The sequence below is a fragment of the Salvelinus sp. IW2-2015 genome, linkage group LG5 (genome assembly GCF_002910315.2).
Source record: "Salvelinus sp. IW2-2015 linkage group LG5, ASM291031v2, whole genome shotgun sequence".
Classification (NCBI taxonomy): Eukaryota; Metazoa; Chordata; class Actinopteri; order Salmoniformes; family Salmonidae; genus Salvelinus; species Salvelinus sp. IW2-2015.
Window position 1 is genome coordinate 25,125,737 of NC_036844.1, and position 12,925 is coordinate 25,138,661.

Below are 12,925 nucleotides of genomic sequence, written 5' to 3' on the forward strand. Positions count from 1 at the left end.
ATGTTCCATACACCATACACAAAAAGCTTATTTGTCTCAAATGTTGTGCACAAATTTGTTTACATTCCCATTAGTGAGAATTTCTCCTTTGCCATGATAATCCATCCACCTGACAGGTATGGTATATCAAGAAGCTGATTAAACAGCATGATCATTATACAGGTGCACCTTGTGCTGGGGACAATAAAACACCACTCTAAAATGTGCAGTTTTGTCACACAACGCCATATGTCTCAAGTTTTGAGGGATCGTGCAATTGGCATGCTGGCTGCAGGAATGTCCACCAGAGCTGTTGCCAGATAATTTAATGTTCATTTCTCTAGCATAAACTGCCTCCAATGTCATTTTTGAGAATTTGGCAGTACGTCCAACTGGCCTCACAACCACAGACCACGTGTAAACACGCCAGCCCAGAACATCCAAATCCGGCTTCTTCATCTGTGGGATCGTCAGACCAGCCACCCGGACAGCTGTCTGTAATAAAGCCCTTTTGTGGGGAAAAACTCATTCTGATTAACTGGGCCTGGCTCCCCAGTGAAATCCATAGATCAGGGCCTAATGAAATTATTTCAATTGACTGATTTCCTTGTATTAATTGTAACTTAGTAAAAAATTTGAAATTGTTGCATGTTGCATTTATATTTTTGTTCAGTATACAATAGTTCATAATTTCCATGTCAATGGACAATAAAGGTCTAACAAAAGGTATCAGTGATATTGTAGAATTTACTCGTGACATAATCAAAATTACTCCAATCCTTAGTAGTTTATAGTTATTTAATTATTCTTTCAGCATTGGTTGTTGTCTATCATATGCTTGCTCGACACATTTAACTGAATAACAGAAATGGTGCTGATTCTATCCATTTATATCTATGTAGAAAATCAAATGTCTGGGAAAAAAATCAAGCATAAATTACTTTTTTCAACTACCAGTACTATTTCAAATCAAATCAATTGTTATTTATCACATGTGCTGAATACACCAGGTGTAGACCTTACAGCGAATTGCTTACTTACAAGCCTTTAACCAACAATGTAGTTTTAAGCAAAATACCTAAAAAATAAATAAAAGTAACAAATAATTAAAGACCAGCAGTAAAATAACAATAGYGAGAATATATACAGGGGGTACCAGTACAGAGTCAATGTGTGGGGGCACCAGTTAGACTCTAAGGCTGCATTTACACAGGCAGCCCAATTCTGAAAAATATCTGATGTGAAAGATCTGATGTCATTGGTCAAAAGACCAACAAGTGTAAAAAATATCAGAATTGGGCTGCGTGTCTAGACAAAAATAGTAATAGTATTGATTGAATTTGCAATTGAATTACATTTTTCTGTGGTAGGCTATTCATATRTGGTTTAATATAGGTATACATGCAAAAGCTTCTATGTCATGGCAACATGTTGTAATTCCAAGGAAACAATATAAAACGTTACAAGGGATCTGAATCTGATTGTAAATGCTGATAACCAAAGAAGACCAACTGGCAATGTAGCGGACAAAAAAACTCCAGGCTTTGAGCAAGGCACTTAACTCTTATTGCTCTCTAGATAAGAGAGTCTGCTAAAATTACAAACAAACAAAAAACTACAGCGYAGGACACTATCTAGGWGKCTGCGTCACCACCTGTTCCCTCAACTGTGGTTTTCAGTCTCTCTTCATCGATTGGTCAGAACCTTCTGTATGGTCTGCCCTTTTCAGAGATTATGCTCCCTCAATGGATGGGCTAGATGTCATTACAGAGTACTTCGGCCCCGCCCTCTTAACGCGGTGCTGTCAGGTTAGTCTAATGAATTTTTTCATGGCGTGCCTTTGGCAGGGGGCAATTGCTCACTGCCGAACATTTATGTTTCCATTTCCAGCATCTCAAACCCACCTCTAACTCTGGAAATTCTGCGAAGAATTTAAAAAGTGATTGGAGGCATTGTTTGTAATGTTACCCGTGCCGAGCATTTTGAACTAGAGGAATTGTCAAACTCTTGCCATGTCTCTACTTTGTGTAAGAGGTGAGTTATTACATTTTTAATACATTTTCATTGATGTTGACTTCATAAAGCGAAAGCAATAAAATTGTCTCAAGTAAAGCAGAGTGTGATTCCCAGCAAACATTATATGTAACGGTTTTGACAGCAGGATGGACCAAACTGAACGAATTGAACTTTTGCGACCGTGATTGTTTACGTTTTTTCCCCTTGTTGAAGCCGAGTTATTTCCGTTTTTGTCTCCCTTATACAGATAGGGAGGAGAAACTCATGAAGCTCAGATATTATAATAAAATAGTATATTTTATTTGGAGACTGCATGTCTACATTACGTAATTATTCACCAGCTGTTTCCCAGTGTTTTCTTCTCTGTCAGCTATGACTCAACATTTRTCCGTTTTCCAAATTACTACATTGGAATATGTAGTGAAAAGCAGTTTAACTAGATAAATATTTTAAGCAGGTGTAATTGGATATCAAAGTATATTTATAACTTGTTTGATTTTAATATCATGTAAATCAATGCCACCTAAATGAGGTGTGTGTGATTCTAGATACTAGACAGGCTTTTATCTTTAGATTGTGGATGTCTTAGATCACCATGTCCATTTCCTCTATCTAATTTACTAGACACTAGACATGTTTGGCAGTGTCTCTGTTTTAACATCCTAAACTGTCTTWAAGTAACTGTCCATTGCAAATCTAACTTTTCTGTTCATATTCTGTTAACTCATACCCAAATAATGTTGTTGACTTATCCTGTACCCGTATTTGTGTCCAAAGCAAACATTGGAGGACAATAAACATCAAAATACTCACCTCAAACTTGTATCTTAAAAAGATGTTTCAGAAATGCTTGCTATTGCCTCATAGAGGATGATGTCATCCTTTTGAGGAGGATGAGCTTGCCAATCAGTGGTCTATCACATGAATATTTTTAATGACCAGTACACGCCCACACAATTCTGTTATTGGGGTACGCCTACCCCATTTCAACATAGAAAARCTGCCTTTTAACATAATTAAAAGCATTTAGAAGGAAAACTATTTCACTCATATTGTAATTAATTATAGGTCATATTTCATAGAAATCTGGAAACACTGGACACTTACTTTAAGGTAGTATAATCCTATTACATATCAGGTAAAACACATGTTATAATTTTTTWAATAATGCTGTCTGGAGTAGAGGTCGACCGATTATGATTTTCAACGCCGATACCAATTATTGGAGGACCAAAAAAGCCGATACCGATTAATCGGACTATTTTTTTTTATTTTTTTTTATTTAAATGTTTTTTATTTATTTGTAATAATGACAATTACAACAATACTGAATGAACATTTTTATTTCAACTTAATATAATACATCAATTAAATCAGTTTAGCCTCAAATAAATAATGAAACATGTTCAATTTGGTTTAAATAATGCAAAAACAAAGTGTTGGAGAAGAAAGTAAAAGTGCAATATGTGCCATGTAAAAAAGCTAACGTTTAAGTTCCTTGCTCAGAACATGAGAACATATGAAAGCTGGTGGTTCCTTTTAACATGATTCTTCAATATTCCCAGGTAGGAAGTTTTAGGTTGTAGTTATTATAGGAATTATAGGACTATTTCTCTCTCTACCATTTGTATTTCATATACCTTTGACTATTGGATGTTCTTATAGGCACTTTAGTATTGCCAGTGTAACAGTATAGCTTCCGCCCCTCTCCTCGCCCCTACCTGGGCTCGAACCAGGAACACATCGAAAACAGCCACCCTCGAAGCATCGTTATCCATTGCTCCACAAATGCCGCTGCCCTTGCAGAGCAAGGGGAACAACTACTCCAAGTCTCAGAGCGAGTGACGTTTGAAACGCTATTAGCGCGCACCCCGCTAACTAGCTAGCCATTTCACATCGGTTACACCAGCCTAGTCTCGGGAGTTGATAGGCTTGAAGTCAAACAGCTCAATGCTTGAAGCACAGCRAAGAGCTGCTGGCAAACGCACAAAGTGCTGTTTGAATGAATGCTTACGAGCCTGCTGCTGCCTACCACCGCTCAGTCAGACTGCTCTATCAAATATCAAATCATAGACCTAATTATAACATAATAACACACAGAAATACGAGCCTTAGGTCATTAATATGGTCAAATCCGGAAACTATCATTTCGAAAACAAAATGTTTATTCTTACAGTGAAATACGGAACCGTTCCTTATTTTATCTAACGGGTGGCATCCATAAGTCTAAATGTTCCTGTTACATTGCACAACCTTCAATGTTATGTCATAATTACGTAAGGCCCAAACAGTTGCATATACCCTGACTCTGCGTGCAATGAACGCAAGAGAAGTGACACAATTTCCCGAGTTTAATATTGCCTGATAATCTAGATTTCTTTTAACTGAATATGCAGGTTTAAAAAAAAAAGATACTTCTGGCCTCCCGGGTGGCGCAAGGATCTAGTGCACTGCATCGCAGTGCTAGCTGTGCCACCAGAGACTCTGGGTTCGAGCCCAGTCTCTGTCGCAGCCGGCCGCGACCGGGAGGTCCATGGGGCGACGCACAATTGGCCTAGCGTCGTCCGGGTTAGGGAGGATTTGGCCGGTAGGGATATCCTTGTCTCATCGCGCACTAGCGACTCCTGTGGCGGGCCGGGAGCAGTGCACGCTAACCAGGTCGCCAGGTGCACGGTGTTTCCTCCGATACATTGGTGCGGCTGGCTTCCGGGTTGGATGCGCGCTGTGTTAAGAAGCAGTGCGGTTGGGTTGTGTTTCGGAGGACGCATGACTTTCGACCTTCGTCTCTCCCGAGCCCGTACGGGAGTTGTAGCGATGAGACAAGATAGTAACTACTAACAATTGGAAAAGGGGGTAAAATTCAACAACAAGGAAATAAAAAAGATACCTCTGTGTATTGATTTTAAGAAAGGCATTGATGTTTATGTTTAGGTACATTCGTGCAATGATTGTGCTTTTTTTGCAAATTTGCTTTTGTTAGGTCATCCCCCGTTTGGCGAAGTTGGTCTTCACACAATTCGCAACGAGCCAGGAGGCCCAAACTGCTGCATATAGCCTGACTCTGTTGCACAGAACGCAAGAGAAGTGACACAATTTTTTTGTTAAAAGAAATTCATGTTAGCAGGCAATATTAACTAAATATGCAGGTTTAAAAAGATATACTTGTGTATTGATTTTAAGAAAGGCATTGCTGTTTATGGTTAGGTACACATTGGTGCAACGACAGTGCTGTTTTGCGAATGCGCTTGTTAAATAACCGTTTGGCGAAGTAGGCTATGATTCAATGATAAATTAACAGGCACTGCATCGATTATATGCAACGCAGAACAAGCTAGATAAACTAGTAATAACAGCAACCATGTGTAGTTAACTAGTGATTATGTTAAGATTGATTGTTTTTTATAAGATACGTTAAATGCTAGCCAGCACCTTACCTTGGCTCCTTGCTGCACTGCATAACAAGTTGTCAGCCAGCCACGCAGTCTCCTCGTGGAGTGCAATGTAATCGGCCATGATCAGTGTCCAAAAATGCAGATTACCGATTGTTATGAAAACTTTAAATCGGCCCTAATTAATCGGCCATTCCGATTAATCGGTCGACCTCTAGTCTGGAGTCAAATAAGTGTCAGCCTAGATAAAACCCACATTTTGTCTTGTAGATGTGTAGTATACAGTCATAATTAATTTAAGGTTGACTGGCGTTTTTGTCAGGGCTAAACTGGCTGCCCATTTTCAAATTTCAAGTTTTAATGTCACGTGCACAAGTACAATAAMATTTCTTTCTTGCAAGCTCTAAACCCAACAATGCATTAATCAATATCAATGCTTACTGAAAACATAAGGTAGAACAAAAGCACATGAAGAAAAAAATAAAAAATTAAGAAGAAGAGAGAAGATTTTGTACAGTGTGTTGTTCGATTCCCTTTCTGGGGGTGCTTGATACTGGCCCTATTTATGCTTTCACAGTGACTCCTTGTTCAATTGATGATTTCAATTACAGTCACTGAAATGATGCACAAAATACCATCAAGGAATAGAGGCAAAAAATACTTWGTTTTTATTTTAATTTTAATTTCACCTTTATTTAACCAGGTAAGCTAGTTGAGAACAAGTTCTCATTTACAACTGCGACCTGGCCAAGATAAAGCAAAGCAGTGTGACACAAACAACAACACAGTTACACATGGAATAAACAAGCGTACAGTCAATAACACAATAGAAAAAAGGAAAGTCTATATACAGTGTGTGCAAATGACGTGAGGAGGTAGGCAATAAATAGGCCATAGTAGCRAAGTAATTACAATTTAGCAGATTAACACTGGAGTGATAAATGAGCAGATGATTATGTGCAAGTAGAGATACTGGTGTGCAAAAGAGCAGAAAAGTCCATTAAAAACAATATGGGGATGAGGTAGGTAGATTGGGTGGGGTATTTACAGATGGACTATGTACAGCTGCAGGGATCGGTTAGCTGCTCAGATAGCTGATGTTTAAAGTTAGTGAGGGAAATATAAGTCTCCAGCTTCAGCGATTTTTGCAATTYGTTCCAGTCACTGGCAGCAGAGAACTGGAAGGAAAGGCGGCCAAAGGAGGTGTTGGCTTTGGGGATGACCAGTGAGATATACCTGCTGGAGCGCGTGTACGGGTGGGTGTTGACATAAGCTGACATAAGGCGGAGCTTAGATGACCTGGAGCCAGTGGGTCTGGTGACGAATATGTAGCGAGGAACAGCCGACTAAAGCATACAGGTCGCAGTGGTGGGTGGTATAAGGAGCTTTGGTAACAAAACGGATGGCACTGTGATAGACTGCATCCAGTTTGCTGAGTAGAGTATTGGAAGCTATTTTGAAGCTGACATCGCCAAAGTCGAGGATCGGTAGGATAGTCAGTTTTACTAGGGTAAGTTTGGCGGCGTGAGTGAAGGAGGCTTTGTTGTGAAATAGAAAGCTGATTCTAGATTTGATTTTGGATTGGAGATGTTTAATATGAGTCTGGAAGGAGAGTTTACAGTCTAGCCAGACACCTAGATATTTGTAGTTGTCCACATATTCTAGGTCAGAACCGTCCAGGGTAGTGATGCTAGTCGGGCGGGCGGGTTTTACTAGCATTTAAGAGCAGTCGGAGGCCACGGAAGGAGTGTTGTATGGCATTGAAGCTCATTTGGWGGTTTGTTAACACAGTGTCCAAAGAAGGGCCAGATGTATACAGAATGGTGTCGTCTTTGAGAGGTGGATCAGAGAATCACCCGCAGCAAGAGCGACATCATTGATATATACAGAGAAAAGAGTCGACCCGAGAATTTAACCTTGTCGTACCCCATAGAGACTGCCAGAGGTCCGGACAACAGGCCCTCTGATTTGACCCACTGAACTCTGTCTGCGAAGTAGTTGGTGAACCAGGCGAGGCAATCATTTTAGAAACCAAGGCTATTGAGTCTGCCGTAAGAATATGGTGATTGACAGAGTCGAAAGCCTTGGCCAGGTCGATGAAGACGGCTGCACAGTACTGTCTTTTATCGATGGCGGTTGATATCGTTTAGTACCTTGAGCTTGGCTGAGGTGCACCCGTGACCAGCTTGGAACCGGAACAGGTACGGTGGGAGAAGGTACGGTGGGATTCGAACTGGTCAGTGATCTGTTTATTAACTTGGCTTTCGAAGACTTTAGAGAGGCAGGGCAGGATGGATATAGGTCTATAACAGTTTGGGTCTAGAGTGTCACCCCCTTTTGAAGAGGGGGATGACCGCTGCAGCTTTCCAATCTTTAGGGATCTCGGACGATACGAAAGAGAGGTTGAACAGACTGGTAATAGGGGTTGCAACAACGGCGGCTGATAATTTAAGAAAGAGAGGGTCCAGATTGTCTATTTGTACGGGTCCAGGTTTTGCAGCTCTTTCAGAACATCAGCTATCTGGATTTGGGTGAAGGAGAAGCTGGGGAGGCTCGGGCAAGTAGGTGCGGTGGGGGGGGGGGCTGTTGACCGGGGTTGGGTAGCCAGGAGGAAAGCATGGCCAGCCGTAGAGTTGCTTGACTGAGTTCGCTGAAACTTCAATTATTTCTAATGTTTAGAAAAGGTGACTTTTGAGCTTTTCCCTACTCAAATGTAACAAAATAATACCCAAATGTATTTATTTATGAAATAGAAAAAATAATTACTAGTATCTGATTAGTTTTATTAGCTCCCCCTGTCGTCAATACCTCTGGCTCAGATTCAACACCCACGGCTCTGTGGCTGGTACGGTCACTCTTTCTCTTTTTGACACTGAGAGAATATAAAACAGGCAGGTGTTAGGTGTCAAGTCTTTCAAGCCTATCTCCATCAAGACTAATAATTAAAAATATTTTTTGGGTCCATTTCATACAGTGTACATAGCAGACATGCCAGTGTCAACCACGCTCTGAGGTATTATTTTCATATCTCTTCAATCATTATACACTGCTCAAAAAAATAAAGGGAACACTTAAACAACACAATGTAACTCCAAGTCAATCACACTTCTGTGAAAGCAAACTGTCCACTTAGGAAGCAACACTGATTGACAATAAATTTCACATGCTGTTGTGCAAATGTAATAGACAAAAGGTGGAAATTATAGGCAATTAGCAAGACACCCCCAAAAAGGAGTGGTTCTGCAGGTGGTGACCACAGACCATTTTCAGTTCCTATGCTTCCTGGCTGATGTTTTGGTCACTTTTGAATGCTGGCGGTGCTTTCACTCTAGTGGTAGCATGAGACGGAGTCTACAACCCACACAAGTGGCTCAGGTAGTGCATCTCATCCAGGATGGCACATCAAATGCGAGCTGTGGCAGAAAGGTTTGCTGGTGTCTGTCAGCGTAGTGTCCAGAGCATGGAGGTGCTACCAGGAGACAGGCCAGTACATCAGGAGACGTGGAGGAGGCCGTAGGAGGGCAACAACCCAGCAGCAGGACCGCTACCTCCGCCTTTGTGCAAGGAGGAGCAGGTGGAGCACTGCCGAGCCTGCAAAATGACCTCCAGCAGGCCACAATGCATGTGTCTGCTCAAACGGTCAGAAACAGACTCCATGAGGGTGGTATGAGGGCCCGACGTCCACAGGTGGGGGTTGTGCTTACAGCCCAACACCGTGCAGGACGTTTGGCATTTGCCAGAGAACACAAGATTGGCAAATTCGCCACTGGTGCCTTGTGCTCTTCACAGATGAAAGCAGGTTCACACTGAGCACATGTGACAGACGTGACAGAGTCTGGAGACGCCGTGGAGAACGTTCTGCTGCCTGCAAACATCCTCCAGCATGACCGGTTTGGCGGTGGGTCAGTCATGGTGTGGGGTGGCATTTCTTTGGGGGGCCGCACAGCCCTCCATGTGCTCGCCAGAGGTAGCCTGACTGCCATTAGGTACGAGATGAGATCCTCAGCCCCTTGTGAGACCATATGCTGGTGCGGTTGGCCCTGGGTTCCTCCTAATGCAAGACAATGCTAGACCTCATGTGGCTGAGAGTGTGTCAGCAGTTCCTGCAAGAGAAGTTGAGCGTATGGACTGGCCTGCCCGTTCCCAGACCGGAATCCAATTGAGCACATCTGGGACATCATGTCTCGCTCCATCCACCAACGCCAATTACACCAAGACTGTCCAGGAGTTGGCGGATGCTTTAGTCCAGGTCTGGAGGAGATCCCTCAGGAGACCATCCGCCCACCTCATCAGGAGCATGCCCGGCGTTGTAGGGAGGTCATACAGGCACGTGGAGGCCACACACACTACTGAGCCTCATTTTGACTTGTTTTAAGGACATTACATCAAAGTTGGATCAGCCTGTAGTGTGGTTTTCCACTTTAATTTTGAGTGTGACTCCAAATCCAGACCTCCATGGGTTGATAAATTTGATTTCCATTGATCATTTTTGTGTGATTTTGTTGTCAGCACATTCAACTTTGTAAAGAAAAAAGTATTTAATAAGAATATTTCCTTCATTCAGATCTAGGATGTGTTATTTTAGTGTTCCCTTAATTTTTTTGAGCAGTGTATTTTGGCAGGTACATTGTGGCACAGATGTGTGACTGTGACCAGTTGGCAGAGGTACTTATTATAGGAGCTTGTGTGTCTTGTCACCTAGGTGACACCTTGTCACCTGTCTGTGATCACAGGTCTAACCAACTACAAATTCAGTTGTCAGGATCATCACACCATGCAAGTGAGTCTTCAAAGTTTTCAGTTTACCTAATTCAGTCAGCGGCTTTTGTTGTCACGTCCAGACTTGGTGAGGTAACAAAACAGTAGAAATGGTATCTGTCTTCTCTTGGCATCTGTCCATGGGCTAACCTTAATTCTCCTCATCCAGAGCAATCTTGTTTGACACCTCTTATAGCCAAGGCTCTATCTGGGCCTGTCACAGGCCAGAAGAGATGAGGGCGTGTGGCAGTGAATGCGTCATAAGGAGTCTGGATGGGTGGACACAGTATATCCAGAGACGGGTAGCCTAAGGAACACTCAAAATTAGCATGTTTGTTCAATCTACTGTGGTTTCCTCAAACACATTCTTCCTTGAAAATGTATGACATCCATTTATTGATTAGTGTTGGGAAAATGAAAACCGGAGCTTCTGTAGTTTAGGATAGCAACCATAATAGTGTATTGAAAGGGGAAACCTAGTCAGTTGCACAACTAAATGCATTCAACCGAAATGTGTGTTCCGCATTTAACCCAATCAGAGAGGTGCAGGGGGCTGCCTTAATAGATGTACATGTCATTGGCACCCGGGGAGCAGGTGTTGGGGGGGGGGTAGAAGGGTGCTCAAGGGTAGACTGGCAGATTTTTAAACCTTACCGGTTTACAGATTTTAAATGCTAGGCTACCTGCCACTCCATTGAGTCCCCACTAAACAGGCCTGTATGTGATTGGCTGCTGTGACTCACCCATTCCCCCGTACAGCAGAGCCAGGGTTTTTGGTTTATTTATTACTTATTTATTTATTACCTTTAGAAAGGCCCCTCTCCATGGTGATGTCTACACAACAGATAAGTGGTCTCCCCTCCAAGTGCCCACGTGTGACAGGGACAGTCATGACCCCTGCTGCATGTGAAACAGGATTGGGTGGACAAGGCACAGTCACTGAGACCCCTGCTGTGTGTGGAGCTGGCTAGGTGGACAGTACACATGGACCATTATAATAATATTCTCCAGAAAACCTAGGGATTGTAATGTGTGGATACTGGATAGAAATCCTGATTTGGTAGATTATTTTTTCGACAGAGTGTTTAGGAGTACCACCAAGCCTTTTCAAATGATAAGTGTGCCATTGACGTGGACTGCGATTTAGTCTGTGGCTCCTCTGAAAAAACAGTGATGTGTGTCTCTTAGTGCTATAGAAAAACAGTGTTCGTGACAGTCTTCATGAAATGAAAGCCAACAAAATGGGCCATGTTGACTTTGGCACAGATTCAGCTGCGTCAATAATCTGATATATAGATAAAGGGACAGACAGACAGCTCGAGGTGTATGGACTAGGCCATTAAATCATGAAGATCGTGTGAGAGGGGAATAACATGGGAAAGATGTCATGTTGAAAAGGAGAAACAAGAACAAGTCCAATAGAACAGACAGAGATTGTGAGTAGAGTAGCAAAATTGTGAGAGCAGAGAGAGAGAGAGGGAGAGAGCTGAGAGATTGCAAGAGTAATCCTATGGACATATGTTTCTCTCTCTCGCCTGCTCGCCCACCCGCCCATAGCCTCCACTTCATCAGCTCAGTGCAAGGTGTAAATACAGAACAATACCAGCCGCAGCAGGAGCCTTTGACCCCACTTCCTGAATTGATCTTCCTGCTTCCTGTCTCCCTGGGCCCGCCTCTAGCCACAGCACTCCAGGCATGCAGGGCCAGAGTCAGGAGTTTCTGTCCCATCCACCATGTGTGTTCACATGACGTGCCTCCTCTGACCCCAACTTTAAGATGTCCTCCAGCTATTTTTTTACTTTYACTGTTTTACTTTTACCCCACTTATAAATACAGTAAAGAACAGAGTACTAAAGGGTAAGAAAACTATGTTTTTTTCGACACAACTGCAAACTTCAAGGAGTAGGGCATTGAAGGAGATGGTCTGATGGGAATCTGTGATGTCATCGGCCTCCCCCCTTGCTTGAGGGACAATAGATGAGCACACTTGTGCTATGTCATGACTTACCTGGACCACCTATTGAGATGTGCCTTTTGTTAAGTAAACCAGGTGTTATCAAATGTATTGGTCACATACGCGTGTTTAACAGATGTTATTGCGGGTGTAGTGAAATGCTTGTGCTTCTAGCTCCGACAGTGCAGTAATATCTAACAATGAGGTGAAAAGGAGACTGGAGTGCCAATTTAAGTGTTAGCAGTACTAATCCTCTGAGTTAAGTAACAGTCGCAAGCGAGTCAATATTAAAATGTGCCTCGTGCTGGGCTGCTGGCAGTTAAAGTTTGAGTGGATGTAATAAATTATATAGTTGGTATGTAGTATTGTTAGTGGAACTGCTGTTACCTTTTTTCTATCCCATAATTTCTTTGCTCTGCTGTGTTTTTAATCTACTAAAACTAATACACCCTGGCTTAAATTATTATAACTTTTACTGCTTAGTGTTATTTTGTTGTTGCCAATATCAAATATATCACTCTTGTCAGCTTATTTAGTAAAGAAACCGATATGGCTAGACATCAGCTGAGCACACCGTAGAGCAGATTAGAAAACAGTATGTTGATGGAGTAACTGCCCCTGGCCAAACACTGATGGCTTCACACAGCCGCTTCCACAAAGATAGAGGGCTGAGCAGAGGAGAGATGAGCATCAGTTTCCATCATAAGGGCCCCTCGCTTTATGGCTCTCTGCTCTGTTTTCCTCTGCTTACAAGGCATCAGCTTGATTGGGACATCATGCCATTGTGCCAACTCACAGGCCAGAGTCAYAGCCTGGTGGCCTAGAAGAG

The 12,925-nt window shown here is 42.4% G+C and overlaps 1 protein-coding gene across 2 annotated transcripts in view; it reads left to right on the top strand.

Annotated features, from left to right (window-relative positions):
* Positions 1–1,201: 1,201 nt before the first annotated feature.
* LOC111964092 (protein unc-13 homolog B) overlaps positions 1,202–12,925 on the top strand; it is a 123,856-nt gene continuing 112,132 nt past the window's right edge. Inside the window, exon 1 of one of the 2 annotated variants that reach the window (XM_070443624.1) lies at positions 1,202–2,013. In XM_070443624.1, the coding sequence (XP_070299725.1) occupies positions 1,992–2,013 (22 nt within the window). In that variant the 5' untranslated portion in view covers positions 1,202–1,991. The remainder of the gene's footprint in view (positions 2,014–12,925) is intronic. The other variant, XM_023987812.2, reaches the window with a different exon arrangement.